Raw genomic sequence first — 20,372 nt, forward strand, 5'->3', positions numbered from 1 at the left:
TGCCTTTCCCAATGGCACAAGATCAGCAGCATTGCAGGATTCGAGCCAGAACCTCTAGCTTTTGGCTGCTGTAATGGAGTAGAAAAAAAGGACAGTACCCTTATACATGGTACCCTTATACATGCTTATGATAATTGAAAGAAAATGCTGCACCTTGCTTGGAAGTACAGCGAGGTGATGTTGCAGACCTTGCCTGGTCCATTGATGAAGAACTCCACAATTTTGCTCTTCTCAGCCTCCATGTCTTCCTGCAAGAAATCACACAGCTTTTCAGCATTCCCTGAAAACCTCAAAACTGATGCAAGCCTGCAAATAAAATAAAAATTGTGCAAATGGCTACTAGTAAACATTTATGCACGCCCCGCTGTCATCCATATACATGTAATCAAATCAACACGACCCTATGTGATCAAACACACATATTCTGTTCCTGACCTGTGAGAGCTGACCAGGGAAGAATGTGATGATGACCATCTTGTCCCCTGCCACGTTGGTCCTGACAGTGATGTCCCGCCAGTGTCCTCCCTCGTGGAACAGGATGCAGGCGGGCAGGGGGGAGGACCGGATGTACTGCTGATACACCTGCGACATGGGAACACGGGAGGTGGTCAGTTTGAATTTCAGCAGTGTCGCTCAACTAATACGCACACAAAAGGGCTGTGGTGAATCTGTATCTACTGTACATGTTGTCTGTCAAAGACAAGTGAAAAAGTAGCTCAAATGTTCACTGTCTTCATTTGAGCTAAACTCTTTCACTTTAACTCACTTAACTACTATCCTGGTTATCGTCTTTTGTTCACCATCTTGCAGGGGTTAGACCAGAAAATAATATAAATAAGGCTGCTCTGTGACCCTTCTAGTCTCACAGACAAAAATATCAGTATTAAGGATGTTTGGCAATGCTGAATTGTGTATAATGGGAACTACAGATTGAAACAGACACACACAGACTTGCCAAAACAATACTTCACTTCCTTCAGGTGAATTTAGGATGATATTAGTCTGTTTGAGATCTGTCATAAAGAGGATCTGTCGTAGCCCCTACAAGGAAGTAGAACTAGCTTCTCAATTACAAGTAGTTCAATGATATTGACCTAGGGGCAAAATGATGACCTGAATGCATCTAACTACCATGGTTGCTGGCTTGCTCTGAAGTATGACAGACATTTAACTAAAACTAAATATCACAAGTTGTTACCTACCCTAGCCACCTGTAGATGTGCCTCAGGTATGTTGATGCACCTGTCTGCTGGCACACAGATGATGTTATACCCTGGGGGGGGGGGGGGGGGGAGAGTTGTAACAATTTAGTATGTGGTAGAAATGGCAGTAATGTAGTTAAAATTTTAAGAGACTTTTGAAAGTTCTAAGTAAGTTGAGAAACTAAAGGGGTCCTGATAATGCTTTATGCTAAATTCAGCAAGTCATGCCATCTCCCTACAACTTATGGGGATGTCAAAGCTTTCTCTATAAATTATGGTATATAAAAATAGCTTGCTAAAAAGGGGCATGTCAGCTGCCAATATTTTTTTTCTAACAAACAATACAACAGAAGGTGCAAACTTGTACTTCAATAAAACTGGTAAAATACAAAGTATATAATAATGCACAACAAAATAGACACAACAAAATGCATGAGCAAGTGGCAATGTTGAGCAATTGTTCTATGAGGACTTTTCACACGTACGCCTCCCTCTGCCTGCAAACAGTCCCACTGTCTTCTCGTTCCCGTCCGGACCCTTGTTTATGGAGAAGCCAGACTTGTTTCTGTAACCTTCTGTGATGGGCTGAACCAGAAAATATTCACATGTAATAGTATTAAGTGTTACACAGTAATCGTCATTGACACAACAAAAGAACAGAGACTTTCGCAAGATCTGTACATACATGCTACTCTCCAAGCAAGGCTCCGGCTGTTTTTTTATCGTTTTTTTAGTTGTTTTTATCGGGCTTTCTACAAATGTTTGTCATGGTATCTTGTATTGTTGCTGCTTGGAGAGTACATACATACAAACAAGTGGATACAAATAGGGTAACAAATAGGTATATGAGAATATCAACATGTTGAGTTTAACATATCATTTACACTACTGGCTCTATGGTCTAAACATTCTTTGACATACATACCTATTTGTAACAGTAAGGGTTATATCCTCCTAGCATGTAATCAAAATTAGCTGTAGGACGGGATGAATTGAATTCATTTTACAAAGCAGCAAGAAAGGTGAAAAGCTTCGTGCATCATACTGTGAACAATTGATGATAATCATAAAGTGAGGTTTGAAATTAAGAGAGAGACGGGAAAACACCCCATCACATACTCACTGAAGGTTTGGTATTGTCAAGTGGACAGCACATGCCGCTGTTCTCCTCGGCCTGCCTCATGACAGGCCAGTCAGGGGGACAAACTGCTGACAGCTTCCGGGCCAAGATCTTCAACACATGGGCTGCCTCGTGGTACTTCCACTGGAAGGTAGTTTGGGATTAGAATGAGAATTACTAGTATGATTTGTCTATGCCATAATTAAAACAAATTTTTAGGGACACAAGCCTCTTTCTGTTATGATGGACAAACATCTCTGGACAAAAAATTAGCTCCAGCTAGCAAGACGACAACTGATGATGATGATGATGTTCTAATCCTTTTAAAATAGAAAAGTCTGGAGCTGCAAATCATAGGCAGTGGTACTTTTTACTTTTGGAGGTAAAAGAGACATAGCAATTATTGTCTTTAATCAATTTAGGTTTTGTACAGATACAATCATTGACAAAATGGCTGTAGACTATGAGGATAAAAGACATGGTCAATAGTATTTCATGATTTTTTTTTTAAACAAAGTTGATGTTTACCTTTAACTGGGCCTCATATGACATTCCTGATCTCCACAGTGGTATAACCTGCTTCAGTAATCTGGAAGTTTAGGCAAGGAAAATCAAGTATCACTCTTCAGTGTAAAGGATAGGGTGTCTAACCATATCTTTAAAAAAAACAAATCAGAAGAAAGAAGAAAATACTGGTACGTTGAATGGCAAAGAAAACCCTGTTACCTGTCCTGAATGCTTTCCTCATCTTTGAGAGTATTCTCTGTAACATTTTGTGGCTCCCCGGGTTTCAAAGAGCTCTCTAGCTTCCTGAAACTAAAGCAGATTAGCAATACATGTATGAAAATGTAAAATTTAACTTTATGAGACTATCGACAGGGTGCTCCTTTCAGTAATCCTTTTAGAGGGTCAGACTTTTTACCGGAAAACACAGTTAAACACCGGAAAACACCGGAAAACACCGGAAAACACCGGAAAACACATGAAGGAGTGTATAATCTACTGAAATACAGTATGTTTTGATGAGTAAACATTACAGGTCGCTATGTTTTGCCACAGAATAATCTACATATGGCCCTGGAATGAAGAAATCGTCAGAAAATGCATGAGACGACGGGCCGGACCGACGCCACCCGGCGGCCATGTTTGTTTTCATTGCAGAATACATGTTTGTTTAGCGGGGTCTGATACTTTCACAACAAGACAGCTGATATCTACCGAATTTCAGTGCAAAAATCTGTTATATATTGGCATAGATATAATATATATGAATCTACTCGGATTGTGATAAGAATCTGTTTTCTGTATTTCTTCTAGCCGTCAACGTTACATAATTTTGCACACTGAGCAGCACGTCCTGAGTCCGCCAAATTACAAATAAAGCAGTGTCCTACGTGCTTTCAAGAGTGTATATTCATTCCACAGACACACATTTCCCTAAGTGGTTTCTCACTAGATGTGGCAATTATACCCAGTATATCGAAGAAAGAAAACTATTATATTGTCTGCTCAATTTCTCCGCGTAGTGTGTACGTTGGGTCCCTGCGTTGGGTCAACAATGGCGGGTTTTCCTACCCAAGCTATACCGTGATGCTCTAGCGGCCCGCCCCGACCCGGGCGGGACATACAATTTTTTTGGCGCGAAGTTCTATAATTTCGTGTTGAGGGGAGAGTGCTGATTCGCAAAATGATCGGGTCAGGTCCTAATATGCCGTGTCTGCATTTTTTTCGGCGTAAGAACCTGGTCCCGATATGCTGGAAATCGCGAACCTATAATCGCCAGTGCTCGTGGAAGGCCGCAAAGCCCTAAAGAAGTGAGTGTTTACAAACTGATCCGATTGTAAACAAAGGACCCACGCTGGCTGCATTATGCAGATTGGGGCCCCCGGTAATTGGCATCTCAATGGGAAATGTGTAAAAAAAGATAGCCCGACAAATAAGTCAAACAAGAAAGCACTTACCGGTGCGTGAAAAAAAAACTGATTGTGGGGCGTGAGTGTGACGATGTGTTGGGTGATAAAAAATAATAAATTTATATTTCTCATGAGTGCAATTTCCTATTTATGCTGACGTTCTTGATGGATGACAAGCATTATCTTATTTGAAAAAAAAATGCATGTTGCTGTTTCCTTGTTAAAAGGATTTCATTACTTTGTACCTTTGAAGAACGGCTGGACGGATTTCTTGGAGGTATGTATGCCTCGAAATCAGCTTTCCCCTATTGTCCCATAAAAAGTGGTCCCAAAATAAGTTCCAATGATCCCAAATTTACGATGTTCCAAACCAGATTATTAGGAAGTATGTGTCACAACAATAAAGTTGAGACAGTATTTCTGTATAAACTGTCAATAACAATAAACTCAAAATCAACACAGATTCAAATGTCTTTATTCAAATGTCATTTATTATTGAACAAACAGATCTCCGGTGATTAAAGGCAAATTTCCACTGTCTGGAATTACCATAATTACTATTACAAAAATACAACTGTTTTCAACAGACAAAAAAAACACAACAACTTTCCGTCCAACTTCCACTTGTTACGGTACTAAATTTACAGCAAGTGGTCCCTGTAAAGGAGTCTGGGAGTACCGTTCCCAAAAATACAACTGTTTTCAACAGACAAAAAAAAAAAAAAAAACTTTCCGTCCAACTTCCACTTGTACCGTAACAAGTGGAAGTTGGACGGAAAGATATTTTTAGCGGGCGGGCCGCTAGAGAATCACGGTATAGCTTGGGTAGGAAAACCCGCCATTGTTGACCCAACGCAGGGACCCAACGTACACACTACGCGGAGAAATTGAGCAGACAATATACGTGTAATAGTTTTCTTTCTTCGATATACTGGGTATAATTGCCACATCTAGTGAGAAACCACTTACGGAAATGTGTGTCTGTGGAATGAATATACACTCTTGAAAGCACGTAGGACACCGCTTTATTTGTAATTTGGCGAACTCAGGACGTGCTGCTCAGTGTGCAAAATTATGTAACGTTGACGGCTAGAAGAAGCAAGCTTTATTAAGAAATACAGAAAACAGATTCTTATCACAATCCGAGTAGATTCATATACATTATATCTATGCCAATATATAACAGATTTTTGCACTGAAATTCGGTAGATATCAGCTGTCTTGTTGTGAAAGTATCAGACCCCGCTAAACAAACATGTATTCTGCAATGAAAACAAACATGGCCGCCGGGTGGCGTCGGTCCGGCCCGTCGTCTCATGCATTTTCTGACGATTTCTTCATTCCAGGGCCATATGTAGATTATTCTGTGGCAAAACATAGCGACCTGTCATGTTTACTCATCAAAACATACTGTATTTCAGTAGATTATACACTCCTTCATGTGTTTTCCGGTGTTTAACTGTGTTTTCCTGTGTTTTCCGGTAAAAAGACTGACCGCTTTTAGACAATAAAAAGCCAAGTAATGCTCACAAACAGAGCAGACCTCACACCCTGTCATTGTCAATCTTCTGAATAAGCATGTCCATAGTTCTAAGTACTAGTATGCATGTGCTGCATCAGAGTAGAGTAGAATACTAGTAGAGTAGAGTAGAGTAGGGTAAAGTAGAGTATACCTCTTTCGGTTGAGCAGGAGGGGACAGGAGTTGTGGGTAATATGTCAAGGTGAAGGCCCCTGACTTGTAAACAGTTCTTGTCTCCACTATTGTCTCAATTTGATTTGAGACAATTGTAATCTCCAACCAGATCCACGGCGTGTAATGTATAGTATCAAACTTACCGTGACCGTTTGACTCCCTTAGCCGGCTATATTCCCTGGCCAGCTTTGATACTATCTTATGGCATCGTAGGATCTGCTTGGAGATTATAACAATTGTCCAGATGTGCTTATTGTATGTCTCAGCGGTCAGTCTTAATACCGGAAAACACAGGAAACCACAGTTAAACACCGGAAAACACCGGAAAACTCATGAAGGAGTGTACAATCTACTGAAATACAGTATGTTTTGATGAGTAAACATGACAGGTCGCTATGTTTTGCCACAGAATAATCTACCCATGGCCCTGGAATGAAGAGATCGTCAGAAAATGCATGAGACCACGGGCCCGGGACCGCCGCCGCCGTGGCGGCCATGTTTGTTTTCATTGCAGAATACATGTTTGTTTAGCGGGGTTCACAACAAGACAGCCGATATCTACCGAACTTCGGTGCAAAAATCTGTTATATATTGGCATAAATATTAAATATATGAATCTACTCGGATTGTGACAAGAATCTGTTTTCTGTATTTCTTTAATAAAGCTTGCTTCTTCAAGCTGTCAACGTTAACGTTACATAATTTTGCACAAGCACAGCACGTCCAGTCCTCCAACTTACCAACTTACAAATAAGGCGGTGTCCTACGTGTTTTCAAGAGTGTATATTCATTCCACAGACACACATTTCCCTAAGTGGTTTCCCACTAGATGTGGCAATTATACCTATATTGAAGAAAGAAAACTATACTGTTGTCTGCTCAATTTCTCCGCGTAGTGTGTTACGTTGGGTCAACAATGGCGTCATTTCCTACCCAAGCTATACCGTGATGCTCTAGCGGCCCGCCCCGACCCGGGCGGGACATACATTTTTTTGAGTGCAAAGTTGTATTCGTGTTGACGGGAGAGTGCTGATTCGCAAAATGATCGGGTCAGGTCCTAATATGCCGTGTCTGCATTTTTTTCGGCATAATTGTGTAACTCCCTGTACATTTTGACGTTCTTGATTTTCCACTCATATTATGATGTAACCATATGATATATGATCACACACAGTATGTGACCATATGATATATATCAACATGTCCATAAAAAAGAATAACGGATAGATTCACAGCCATGCATCGCGCGCAGTGGAGACTTTACTTACAGGTTATCAAACAAGTTAAAAGCGTTTCAATCAAAGCTGGGTGTTGTATCGACACACGGGCATGGAATTTTGAATAAGAATGGTATTAATTCTTTTGTAGCAGGGCACAATCGACTTTCAAAGGTATGATTTTTATTGATAATCCGCCGACGCGCCGTGGACATTGTCTAACAAACGCCTCCACGCGCGGGTTTGCCTGTTGTTATTTATGATTGTTAGCACCTCGGTCTTTAGATCTCCCGTTTGTTGACTTTCCCGTTGTTGTTATTTATGATCCATTCACACCCAGTCTGTAAAAATGACACACATATCCAATACTTGTTGTTTTTATTGATTAATCCGTCACATATAAAGTAAATCACCATCACTGCAAACATTATAATCTTCTTTTTCCTCGAAATTTTGCTAAAAATTACAGTATCACACCGATGCCCTTGACATACCAATTGTTATTTTTATTATTCCGAACGAAGAACTACCATCACCAAACTACGAAACAGCTGCCACAAACTCCATGTGGAATCAGGAAGGCACAACCGCATACGGCGACCGCATACCTGTGAATCTGTGTCAGTTCTGTAACCCGAACAAGGTCGAATATGAATTCCACTTTCTAAAAAATTCATTTTTCTTATGAGTTTTGAACAAACGACATTATACAAAGACATCTCAAGCTACATTTTAAACAATACTAAGAAACGAGGAGAAGCCGGACAAATGTATTAGAATACAATGTAGTTTTAGAACCCATGTTTTAGATTAGTCGTACAAACCGTGTATACTGTATTACGACCTTTCGTATTTATATGCCTGTACTTAGCCCGATAGGGCATAAATGTGAAAAAAAGGGTATTACAGTTTGTATCATCATTAATAAACGTTACCCGTAATTCTGAATTCTAAGTGTTTCGAAAGCTACTAGCATGTAAGGCAGGTGCCGTTACCGAATAGGTAAAGTTAACTAAATGGAAACCCTAGTATACATATATTCTTTGTACTTTGTTATCGCCCTTTGTCATTATATTGACTTTTGTGTATCTGTACTTGTATAGTAACTTTGTTCGAGTCATGTACCGTAGTTTCGTTCCACTTTTAACAATGTAATATTGCTTAGGTTGCCTTTATCTTACAATTATACTTACGCTTCACATCTCCATGATATCCTAAGCAGACATAAATAAAACTAATTATCATATTAAAAAAACTCGGGGTTCCCCAGCTGTCACCTCACCATCTGCTTTGAGCTAAGCCCATTAACAAACACATAAAGCACGATGCCTGTACCAATATATCTCAAATATAGGGGTGATTTCTGATATTATTACATCGATTATAACGACAGATACGGCTCCCAAAATCTCACAGATTCGAGCTTTCATCACACCCCACCAACACAACAAGTATGAAACCAATCCATCCAGCCGTTCTTGAGTAATCATCTACACAGACAGAGACACATAACAGAAAATATAACCTCCATTCCATGAAATTTCATGGAGGTAATTACCGGGGGCCCCAATCTGCATAATGCAGCCAGCGTGGGTCCTTTGTTTACAATCGGATCAGTTTGTAAACACTCACTTCTTTAGGGCTTTGTGGCCTTCCACAAGCACTGGTTCGTGATTTCCAGCATATCGGGACTAGGTTCTTACGCCGAAAAAATGCAGACACGGCATATTAGGACCTGACCCGATCATTTTGCGAATCAGTACTCTCCCCTCAACACAAATACAACTTCGCGCTCCAAATTTTTTATGTCCTGCCCGGGTCGGGTCGGGCCGCTAGAGCATCACGGTATAGCTTGGGTAGGAAATACCGCCATTGTTGACCCAACGTACACACTACGCGGAGAAATTGAGCAGACAATATAATAGTTTTCTTTCTTTGATATACTGGGTATAATTGCCACATCTAGTGAGAAACCACTTTGGGAAATGTTTGTCTGTGGAATGAATATACACCCTTGAAAGCACGTAGGACACCGCTTTATTTGTAATTTGGCGGACTGGACGTGCTCACGGCGTGTGCAAAATTATGTAACGTTAACGTTGATGGCTAGAAGAAGCAAGCTTTATTAAGAAATACAGCAAACAGATTCTTGTCACAATCCGAGTAGATTCATATATATAATATAGCAGATTTTTGCACTGAAGTTCGGTAGATATCAGCTGTCTTGTTGTGAAAGTATCAGACCCCGCTAAACAAACATGTACTCTGCAATGAAAACAAACATGGCCGCCACGGCGGCGGCGGTCCGACCCGTGGTCTCATGCATTTTCTGACGATTTCTTCATTCCAGGGCCATGGGTAGATTATTCTGTGGCAAAACATAGCGACCTGTCATGTTTACTCATCAAAACATACTGTATTTCAGTGGATTGTACACTCCTTCATGTGTTTTCCGGTGTTTTCCGGTGTTTAACTGTGGTTTCCTGTGTTTTCCGGTATTAAGACTGTCCCATGTCTCAGGGGCCTCAAGTACATGCATGCTTGGAACCGTCTTGTCAACTTATGGTATACCTTATTCCGCAGCTGTATAACCAACATATGTAACGTTATGGCCATAATTTTTCAGGGCTGGGCCGTTGCTGTAAGCTGACAAAAGCTATTGAAGCCCAAAAATGTATTTTTGACAGAAGTTTAAATACCCCCCTCCCCACACCACAACCGATGTCAAGACGGACAGTACCTTACAATGGATCGGGCCCATACGTATCTTGCGGCTAGGCGTACCCTTCGTGTTGAGTGCTGAAAGAAGAAACAGTTTCTCTCGGGGAAGCTGACGCCAGAAAAGTCGATCGGAACACGTGAAGCACACGCGAATATTTTTCTACAGGGGGCTGCCATCTTTGTTGTTGTGGAATATGCCATTCGACAATGGGGGCGCACACCCATCATTTGCATAGATGTAAAGTTGCACACCTTTCATTCTGCTGTACCAAGGAGGTTGGCTGTACAGACCATGTGCTTTATTCTGCTGCTTCAAAATATTTTCTCTATGGTAAAATCAAAGATACTGATTGAAACTGAAGAATGTATAACATGTACAAATGGAAAGGACCTGATTGACATTATGTACGGAATCGTGTGGCACAAGGGCAGGGTGTTTGGCCCATAACCCAGAGGTCCTGGGTTCTAATCTACTGATACACCACCGATCTTGTGCCCTTGACAAAAATACTATACACTACTTTCTTCACTTCACTCAGGTAGAAATGAGTAGCTTCGGTTAGGGTTGTCCTTTAGACGTTAAATAGTAGTCCCAAGGTCTGTGGAGAGCATGTTAAAGAACCCACCACACTTATCGAGAAGAGCTGGGGTCCATCCTGATGTGAGTAGATCAAACCTTACAATCTCGTCTCTGTTATAACATCTTGAAAAGGTGATAGACACCTGTTATCCTTCTACTAATGTCTCAATGAATATATACTGAGCTCTAAAGATGATAGAAAAATTAATCCAGACTTTCGCAGGTTGCAGTGTATCAAAGGAGCTTGCAGAAAAAGAAGGAAAACACAACAACAATTTTTAACTGTTACATCATTTATTGACAATCTTTGTTTTCTTCCTATATTACATCAACTGTTCATAAATAAATATTCTATCAACAAATAGCGTATCATTAAGTTCAATAGGTAACCTAAATAAGGAAGTCTTTCAGTCTTTACTAATTTGTATGCACCACTTATAGGGATTTTGCTATCTTCTCATTAACACCTTTGACACCAGCTGAAACATCTTCACTCTAAACGATAGATAGATGATGTAGAGATTCCTCTTATACCACTCCCTGCAAGAAGAAAAAAAGACAGATAAGATCATCCTAGTTATTTTTCTAATGTCTAAAGACATGGATGAAACAATACTGTGCTTTGAGCAATATAACATTACGGACAAATCATGTTCCCGTTCCTATGTCAGACTTCCTATATACATGGTACATGTACATGTATATAGTCTGGTATCCACCCCATCCTTGCTTATGCTTGTTCAATCACTTTCCTTGCTAAATAGTCTGGTACCTGTTATGATAAAAAGGATTGGCATTGGATTCTGGAGTTCTGATTGGCTGAAGTAGAGTTCTGAGTGTAGTGTTCTGAGTTGGAACTATACAAGGTTACAGGGTTTGAACAGGCATTTAGAAGGTTTCGATCCCTGTTTCACTGCTTCACAGAAATATTTGATCATGAATTTCCAAATTATGAAGGACAGAGTGACCAAACATTTTAATGGAAACAGGGTGCCAGACTTTTCTTCAGAGAAGTGATCAGAGGAGCGAGACTGAGCTAGAGTAAGACGGATACCAGACTAAGACTTACCGCTGATACTGCAGCTGGCCATGCTGATGCTCAGTCAGAAATGTCCTGTAAAACTCAGACATGTCCTCAGCTGGAGGCATTCTCTTACTTCCTATTAGGAGAAAACACAGTCAGAGGTTTTACAGATATACATAGAGTATGTATGACAAATGCTTGTGAAAAGCTCATCTAGGTCAACCCTCAAGGTAGTACATGTAGTACAATTTCATACAGCAGGATATGGGTGAAAAAATTAAGACTTGTGATCTTAGAAATGAACTTAGTGAAGACTCACCATCAGTGTGAACTGACTTGAAATCCTCCTTTTCCAACCAGCTCCTGATAAAGTCTGCCTTCTCCTGTAGGTCATAGCATTAAGACAAGATACTTAAAATTCAAATCCAGATCAAACACAAACAAACTGTTTTTTTGCCAATATTTCAGCAACGTTTTGGCTAGCTACTTTCTTCAGAGTGTGTTTCATCCTTGTGGCATTGTGACATAATGACTGGGATACAAGGATTCCTAACACCACTAGACTCGGATAATCCCTTCTGCTTTTTGAGGTAGCATGGGTGTGGTCACATTTAACGTTACACTATGTATTGATGAACCTGATGAAACTAGTGCCATTTTAAGTACATGTACTTATGGAAGGAGTCTGCCACCTTATTAAACTGCTGGTTGTGGTTGGACCAGAATTCCTGGTTCCACTTCTGTGTGTCTGCCCTGAGCTGTCTGAGTCTCTCCTCTGCCGCTGACTCTCCCGTGGGAACCCTGAACTTGATGGGTCTGAGGTTGGAGCTGGGGTCTGCTGGGCCGATCCAGTCATGAGCCATCTGGGACTGGGGTGGGGGCTGGGCAGCTATACCAGGAACACTGGCCTGCGAGACAATCAATGAAGAAAAGATAAAGCAGACATCCTCAGTTGAAGTGAAGCAAGATGCTTTGCTATACATTTTCAGACAAGCACACTTACTTACCCCTACCCTGCTCCACGGGTGTGTTGGGTTCCTTTCTGAGAAGAGGTTTGAATCCTGAGGCTGATACCTCAAGCTCCCATATACATGTTCACAGCTGCCTGCTTTAATTATGTCATCATCCAAAAAGACTCATGCAACATCTCACAGCATGCCCTTGCAGGGTTTGAATCAATGAATACTGGCGTAACCATTTCAAAGTAAAAAGCTCTTTACATTGCATTTTAGTACTCACTCACTCACTCACGGCCCGTAACCTATTTAGTACGGCCCGCATTTAAATTTTTAGTACGGGAAATATTGATAACAAGGCTTCCCATGTTCATCCATGGATATAGTTCACCTTTATCCGTGGGGCATTGCAAGTATACAAAAGTAACGGGTTCCGCACTGGTGTTCCAGTGCTGAATAAATGGGTCGAATCGGCCTCAGCACTGGTTTTCCAGTGCTGAAGAAACGTCAGCACTGGTTTTCCAGTGCTGAAGAAACGTCAGCACTGGTTTTCCAGTGCTGAACGGCCTTGTTGCAGTGCTGAAGCTCCCTCAGCACTGGAATTCCAGTGCTGAACTTTTCCGAGCACTGGTTTTCCAGTGCTGAACTTTTCCGAGCACTGGTTTTCCAGTGCTGAACTGCCGTCAGCACTCGGGTACCAGTGCTGAACTTGCGGCGGAGAGGCGGCGAGCCAGTTCAAAGGTCATTCAGCACTGGTTACCCAGTGCTGAAACTGGCGTCAGCACTGGAACCGAGTGCTGATATACAAAAGTAACGGGTTCCGCACTGGATTTTCCAGTGCTCGGGAACTTTTCAGCACTGGAAGACCAGTGCTGAAAAAACTTCAGCTCTGGGCTTCCAGTGCTGACGATTATAAAGCACTGGAACGTTCCAGTGCTGAACGTAATATTCATTCGTAGCATGCGTCCGTACGGCTGAGTTATTTCCTTTCGACTTGTTACCTTGTTTGGCGGAGATTGACATTACACATGACATTGACAACAACAGTTTTATTTCATGAAATAATGAAAGAATAAAAAGAGGCCGTGACTTTGAGCTTTTATTGAATTGTGTGAATGTGATAGATATAGCCCTTTCGGGAATCATTTCGGTGGCCCTGAATCATTTGCGTTTTTAGTAGTTCTTTTCATCGACTGTATACATTTTTCAAACAATTGAATAAAGAAAGAGATACAGTTCAGACACAACTTGTACCATTACGTGACAGCTCACGGTTTATAGTCGACACTACAAGTGCGGTCCCTCTTGTTGTAACTAAATTGGGACCTTCCAATGACCTTTGGCCAAGAAAATTAAACGTTAGACGATGGCGTTACATGTGAGGTGAATAAGTAATGGACCATGTTTACGGCTCGAGCTGCGGTAGATATCTATGTATATAACGTTACCACAGTTGTTTTGACAAGTTACTAACGTGATTGAAGACGTTTTAGACAGGTTAATTTCGTTATAATTGTAAACAGCAGCTCATGCCGCCTTGAGTCGTGTCGCTAGAGTCTGCGGCTTCAGCACTCGGTTTCCAGTGCGGAATATTTGTCAGCACTGGATTTCCAGTGCTGAAACGTCCTCAGCACTGGATTTCCAGTGCTGAAACGTCCTCAGCACTGGATTTCCAGTGCTGAAACGTCCTCAGCACTGGATTTCCAGTGCTGACAGGAGGACATTCAGTGCTGAAGCTGCCTCAGCACTGGATTTCCAGTGCTGACGGCGGCTCAGCACTGGACTTCCAGTGCTGACGGCGGCTCAGCACTGGAAATCCAGTGCTGACGACCACTTCAGCACTGGTGTTCCAGTGCTGACAGAGGAGACCGTTACTTTTGTATATTTGCTGGGGCATTACCTATATCCATAGTATTTTTATATAACGGGTGTTGAGTATTATATGTGGCTGATTAACGTGGTCGAGGCGCCTCCTCGAGCTCCAGCACGGAATCCCCATTTTATGTGCCTCCCGGAAGACGATATAAAAAAGCCTGGTATTTAGGAATATAAAAATTAATATAGATGAAATAGCGTTATATAATGTCCCTAATGCATCTTTTGCATGCAGTCTTATCGCCCTATTTATAAGATTGCATGCAAAACAATAGTCCTTGAATAGACCAAGGAGGTTAAAATATTATAGACTAATCCTACAACAGTGGCTCGCGGCTAGACATTTACGGGGTTAACCATGACAGAGGTATTTGTGTAACGTTATATATGGACAGAAAGAGTTTTAACTTCCAACACGGTAAGACTAAAAGACGCAATACCACAAAATACTACCACTTCCAACAATATAATAGCCAGACGATCCCGACAAGTTAACGTTACCTTTGTTTGTCCTTTTCTCCTGCCAGCCGTGCGGGTTTTCCTGACGGCAGCGTGTGCGTTCCTTGCCGTACAGAAGGATCGAATCATCTCGGCGGTTCACCCTGACTTATCACTAAGCTTAGAAGCACACTGTCTGATGACCTTAATCGCAGAAGCACATTCTATGAAGCGGGATCAGTGAGAAACAATCAGAAAGATGCTCCTCAGAAATACGTAGTTACGGGCAATGATTTCGGATCAAAGGTTGTTTGAGTAGTCCACTACATTTTAGGGGCTCTTTTCTTATCTGAAATTATATTTGCCTTTAAGAAACTTTCAAAATTATCTTGTTCTTATTTATTACATATATTTATATATTATTATTATGTAATAGAGAAATATTTTAGAAATTTATTGTACAGTGGTGCTATAAAGAATATTCCATTTAAAAAATTTCCCCTCCTCAAAAGTGATCGCTTTAATACTGCCAACATGGCTGCCAGAGAGTCTGGTATGGAAGTTCTGCTTATTTTTGCCGTGGTTTTAGTTTTGTTGGTCACGTTTACAGGCGGGAAAAACCTTCCAGATGATTCTATTGTTTTTCTATAGTCGAGAGTAGTTAGATTTTTTTCTAGTGATTCCAGTAAACGCGCTTGTTGTGGGATATAACATGATGGTGGGGAGGGGGGCAGAAATATTTGGAAGACGCTCTAGAAATTTAAGCTCAGAAATTTGGAACAGGTAACGTTTACTCAAGTAAGAATGCTTCGATACTTTTTTGTGCATAGTTTTTTTCTTTCCCATCTGCATATACTGAAAGCAATGAGAACTGCATGTCTACTTCATAGTGTTGGTGTTTACAATATCCAAGTCACAAGTTTATAGATTCCTTTTTTGACATACAGAGAGAATGGGCAGGAAGAGAAGCTCCAGCCGACACAGTGAGGATGGGAGTAAGTAATTGATAAGGCAATCAAATTATGCAAATGAGGGGAAAGAAGTTATCTGTTGCTTTGCCTTTGTTATCGTGTGTTTTACCAACCTGATCACAGAAGAAGTAATCTATGTAGACTTTGCAAAGTTCCAAATATGCATTTTCTTTGGATTGAATAGAGCTGCTCAGCATTAAATTTGGTTTTTAAAAAGGGAAGCTGTTTTTCCTACAGTATGGCAGTTTGGCAGGTGTAATGCGGCTATGCTGCAGCTTGTGTCTTTAGTCAAGCCAACCCTTACTCCTCTTGGTTAAATTGTGTTATAAACTTATATACTGAATCACTTGATACTGAATAGATTCTGATGCCTGAAGCTCCCCCATACACAGGGCTGATGCCTTTAATACTGTTGTTGCACCTTGATGCTTTGGATTAACGGAGTCTGTAGATGCTGTTAATCTTGTATTCTTCTAGAATGGATAGTAGCATACATTGATGGACCGTGTGCTCAACTCCACGAGTCTAATGTTGAAGAGATCATAGTAGTACTTAACTTAATATTCATGTTAGACTATGCTACGTTATAGGGTTGAAGAAGAAGAGGAGACATGGCAGAGATAGCAGCAGCAGCAGCTCAGACAGCAGCCTGTCCAGTTCCAGCAGCGAAGGTACAAAAAGTACCGCTGTAGATCTTGAAATGTTTGTGTTGGGTTTGTTTTCACGCTTTTCGCAGTGCCCTCTTAATGCAAAATGATAGCTCAAAAGCAGGTCAAAGGACCTGAGTGTATTGCCCTGGAAAAACAAATAAGTAACAAAGTAAAGTAAACTAAGCTTGGTATCCAAGCCTGTTATAGCTTCCGAGTCCCTTCGTCTTCCCAGGCAAATATCCTGTGTGAGAGGACAAAGAGACCGCTGAAATAGCTTTAGATACCAGGATACGAAATCATGGATTCACAAATATGTGTTCTGTATATTAACTGTTTTCCTTTTATTTAGTTAAGTTGATCTTTAAGCAGTAGAAATATATGATCAGAGGGAAGCTAATGCTATCCTCTTCTTTTTTCAGAAGACAGACGCAGAAAGGACAGAAAGGACCGTAGGTCTCGATCAAGCAGCACATCATCATCATCATCATCATCTTCATCCAGTTCTTCATACAGCTCAAGCTCAGGTACTATCATCTTCTTTGCTCAGGTATCATACCATGTCTGACTGCCTCTGCATAAGGTCTGCCTGGATAGCCTGAATAATTGGTGTGGTATTGTGACACTTTATTGTGTTTTTCCAATAACAGATGATGAAAAGAAGAAGAGAAAGAAGGATAGACATAAGAAGGTGAGTTGGGAACAGTAACATTACTATGTACCAAAAGAAAACAGAAAAGAGTTAAACTTTGTATATACTCACTGTAGTCTCTTATTTAAGTACTTTCACTTAAAAGTAGGAATACAATTTCCACATTCAAGTTTTTTTTACTAATTTGCATGTATAGTATAATATAAAACGAGACACAGTGATGATATATTCCATGTTATCACCAATGCTAAAAAGCACAGGTTGAGTTTAACAAACAAAACCATGCCATTTCATAACAGTTTCTTTCATCATCAATGCACAAACACTGTGGTAAATGCAGCTTTGTGCATTAACTTTCTTGACTCTGAACACCAGTACAATGTTGACACCATGTGGCACCCACAATGTTCAGGCCTCCCTTCTATGTACCATATGATATGGCCAAAATTGGATTTGTGCAATCATTAATTTCATAAGTAGATTATGATGTAAGATCTAAGAGTATGATATAAAAGACAACCAAACACTCAAAGTGTAAACTTTGTCCTTGGAATTTGTTATGAAATCTGCCAAATATTTGTTAGATATAAGTCAGCATTTGCTGCACAATCACAGCCTCTTGTGAAAAAGGGTGTTTAAAACTTAAACTCATTCTAATGATGTTTATTTTTGTATGATCCTCCCTGAGTCACCTTCTCCCCCTCCTGACCACATACATGCCTGCTGTCATGTGAGCTGTCTGTAGACTGGGAAGAAGAAGAAGAAGCGTAGCAGCAAGAAGAAGTCCAAGAAATCTGCCGAGCCTGGCCGTCCTGAAGGGGCAAAGGGCCAAACTAAAAGCAGTCGTCCCGTGCAGCTGTCAAAGGTGATAAGTTGAACAAAACTCAATTTCTTTCATGATGACTTTTCTCACTCAATTTCTATCATGTAACAAGACCTGATATTCAAACATGTTAAAGAGAGGACAAAAGAGGCCCAGCAGCTGTAATAGTTGTGGAGACTAGGCAAAGCCACTGCAAGATGACAGGTTACAGTTATAGAACTGAAACAGCATCTCCTCTTCGTCTAAAACATCTATGCACAAGACAAGCTTGGCTTACAGAAAGTATGGACTGACTGACCTAAAAGTAGAAGCAGTTGTTTCAAAGGCTGCTGGGGAAATTCTGTATACCATTTAGATCAGAATACTTGCAATTTGCTCATACCAGGATGGATGCCTACTGCATTCCACCTAAGTCTGGAGTGAAGGGACAATTGTACAATGTATTTATGCTTTGCATCACTGTGGTATAGATGTTACATATTGAATTCTTTTTGAGTGAGGAATCCTAATTATAGCAGTTACAAAACATACTTGCACTTGGGATGATGTATTTTGCCTTGCCTGCTTAGGCTGTGTTGAAACCTTCTTCTTCTTTTGTCATACTCGATCATTGAGCTGAAGCACTGACACTTCTGCTTCCAGTATTCTCTGTTGAGGTTCACCTCAGTGACTGGTAGTTCTTTACCAGATAGACCAGTTTCAGCTACAATAAGTTTATTTACTGTTAAGTATGGAAGTCCTCTTCTCTTTTTGGCTTCGGAGACCAAAGGAGAAGTTTAGCGACCGAGTTCCCCTAATGTCTTCCACTTTGTTATTGACACAAATGCAGTACATGAAGGATAAAAAGGAGAAGGAAGAGCAGAGAAGTGTTATATCTGGCCACAAGATCAAACTCAAGGTCAAGAAGTCAAAGAAGGACAAGGAGGTAAGTGTTGGCATGATTGTACACTTTAACAATGTGTTTGTAGTTTCTATTATTGTTCAGCCTGTCACTATAGTTTGACTTTGTTTGGTATATGGTCCTTGCTGGGTGCAAAGAAGTGAATATAATAGAAAATGTTTAGAAATTACATGTGAACTATAGCATGAACAACTTTGCTCAATGATGATGTTCAAAACATACCAACATACAATTACTGTCCCTTTTACACAAGTACATCACAGGCCTGGTCAGAGCCTGAATGTAAATTTAGATAGGCAATTTCCCCACGTTCTCAATCTCAAGCTTTCCTGCTTAAGTAACATAAACCTTGTAATTATCATAAGTGTTCAAATAATTATATCCACTTTTTTGTATCATTAGTTATAGAAGACCTTACTGTTGCTATGTCAAGTCTATGAAATTGGAAGCATGTGATGTTTTTTCTACTTTGTTGTTGTAGCGAGACAAGAACAGAGCAGAGTTGTTGAACTTCCTGAACTCCCAATGAGACCGAGGACCTGGTCAGGCTTGGAGAACTTTGGAGCCACCTGCCATAGGATACAGATGAAAGTTACATGATACAGACTGGGCTCAAAGCACTGGTCGCATTTCCAAAATTTGAGCTCCTAACAGAGGTACAACAGTACACCTTGATGTGTGAAGGTTTATGTACATTAAGGAACTATTGTACACAAGTACACAGCATATACTTGACATTTAAGCGATATGAAAAAATTGAAGAAAAAATTTTTTTTTACATTACTTGTTTTCATTTTTGTTAGCTGTGGAATTTCAGATTCACACTCTATGTTGTGCACAAAAGTTTTTACTTTTTTAGTGCATCTAAATAATTTGAAGTAAAAATCAACTGTTAGGTATACCAATGCTAAATCCCAAACATGAATTTCAAGCCCTGTACAGAAATTGCTTACTTCATTTCTGGCATGGTAAAATAGTGCATGTCACCTACCCTAAATAGAATGTATTGAAGAAATGCTGCCATTGGGGGACTCCACAATTTAAGTGTGATGTGCCTTGATATTTTCATTACTGTTGGATAACATTCCAAAATGTGTTAATGTCTGCCATGGACTGTTTTACATGTATAGAAAATAGTTCAGTGGAGTTGTTTTAGGAAGAGAGAGTTTAGTAGCCAAATACAATGGATATTGAAGTATTCATAGACAGGGTAACTTGGTAAGATAAGAAATATCAAATCTGTACATGTGCATGCCTGGAATGTTGTTATAGCTGTGCTGGATTGAGATAAGGTGCAGCATTGGACAGGATGTACTGGTTTCCTTGAAATAAAGCTGTTGTAGTGACTACAGTAGTCATCTCTTTGGTTCATCTCAAGGCGAATGCTTTTCAATAGCTGACAGCACAATACAACTTCACTGACTCTTATAGCCAAGGACACTGGGTCTAACACTACTACTGTTCTACTTTCTTAAAAGGCAGAAGATATTTTGTTTAGGAGCTGTACAGGTAATTTATATATCTATCAAGATTTATCACATTTGTGGAAGGATTGACATAACAATGGCAGTTTGACATTGCTTGGCTGGCTCTTGATACAAGTACTGTCTTATGCCACAGGTAAATCTGCTTGGATTT

General features: G+C 40.4%; 3 protein-coding genes across 3 annotated transcripts in view; 1 reads left to right on the plus strand and 2 right to left on the minus strand.

Annotated features, from left to right (window-relative positions):
* The window catches only part of LOC118423966 (tRNA (uracil(54)-C(5))-methyltransferase homolog), a gene marked incomplete in the record, with an annotated part of 14,048 nt that extends 3,964 nt beyond the window's left edge, over positions 1 to 10,084 (minus strand). The window contains 8 exon segments of the mRNA XM_035832306.1: positions 154 to 248; positions 436 to 582; positions 1,203 to 1,273; positions 1,688 to 1,787; positions 2,326 to 2,466; positions 2,851 to 2,911; positions 3,049 to 3,138; positions 9,887 to 10,084. Coding sequence (XP_035688199.1) covers positions 154 to 248; positions 436 to 582; positions 1,203 to 1,273; positions 1,688 to 1,787; positions 2,326 to 2,466; positions 2,851 to 2,911; positions 3,049 to 3,138; positions 9,887 to 10,068 — 887 coding nt within the window.
* Positions 10,085 to 10,786: 702 nt separating this feature from the next.
* Positions 10,787 to 15,042, minus strand: LOC118427535 (cytochrome c oxidase assembly factor 8-like). The gene is made up of 5 exons (XM_035837376.1): positions 14,804 to 15,042; positions 12,164 to 12,379; positions 11,791 to 11,854; positions 11,517 to 11,607; positions 10,787 to 10,987 (listed from the first exon to the last, which is right to left on the minus strand). The coding sequence occupies exons 1-5, from the start codon at positions 14,888 to 14,890 to the stop codon at positions 10,897 to 10,899; spliced, it is 549 nt and encodes a 182-aa protein (XP_035693269.1). The 5' UTR covers positions 14,891 to 15,042; the 3' UTR covers positions 10,787 to 10,896.
* A 1,167-nt stretch (positions 15,043 to 16,209) lies between these two features.
* LOC118428380 (ADP-ribosylation factor-like protein 6-interacting protein 4) lies at positions 16,210 to 20,085 on the plus strand. The gene is made up of 7 exons (XM_035838421.1): positions 16,210 to 16,241; positions 16,285 to 16,382; positions 16,781 to 16,885; positions 17,009 to 17,049; positions 17,756 to 17,875; positions 18,663 to 18,758; positions 19,216 to 20,085. Exons 1-7 carry the CDS (start codon positions 16,210 to 16,212, stop codon positions 19,261 to 19,263), a joined length of 540 nt encoding a protein of 179 aa, XP_035694314.1. The 3' UTR covers positions 19,264 to 20,085.
* Positions 20,086 to 20,372: the final 287 nt, after the last annotated feature.

Source organism: Branchiostoma floridae, chromosome 1, assembly GCF_000003815.2.
Source record: "Branchiostoma floridae strain S238N-H82 chromosome 1, Bfl_VNyyK, whole genome shotgun sequence".
NCBI classification, from domain to species: domain Eukaryota; kingdom Metazoa; phylum Chordata; class Leptocardii; order Amphioxiformes; family Branchiostomatidae; genus Branchiostoma; species Branchiostoma floridae.

Excerpts from the sequence above, each read along its gene's own strand:
- LOC118427535 (XM_035837376.1), bottom strand. The coding sequence starts at position 14,890 with ATGATTCGATCCTTCTGTACGGCAAGGAACGCACACGCTGCCGTCAGG. Across the intron at positions 11,855-12,163 it reads ACAACCAGCAGTTTAATAAG|GAGAAGGCAGACTTTATCAG; the intron begins GTGGCAGACTCC and ends TATGACCTACAG. Across the intron at positions 10,988-11,516 it reads GGCCAGCTGCAGTATCAGCG|GGAGTGGTATAAGAGGAATC; the intron begins GTAAGTCTTAGT and ends TTCTTCTTGCAG.
- LOC118428380 (XM_035838421.1), top strand. The coding sequence starts at position 16,210 with ATGGACCGTGTGCTCAACTCCACGAGTCTAAT. Across the intron at positions 16,242-16,284 it reads CTCAACTCCACGAGTCTAAT|ACTATGCTACGTTATAGGGT; the intron begins GTTGAAGAGATC and ends TATTCATGTTAG. Across the intron at positions 18,759-19,215 it reads AGTCAAAGAAGGACAAGGAG|CGAGACAAGAACAGAGCAGA; the intron begins GTAAGTGTTGGC and ends TTGTTGTTGTAG.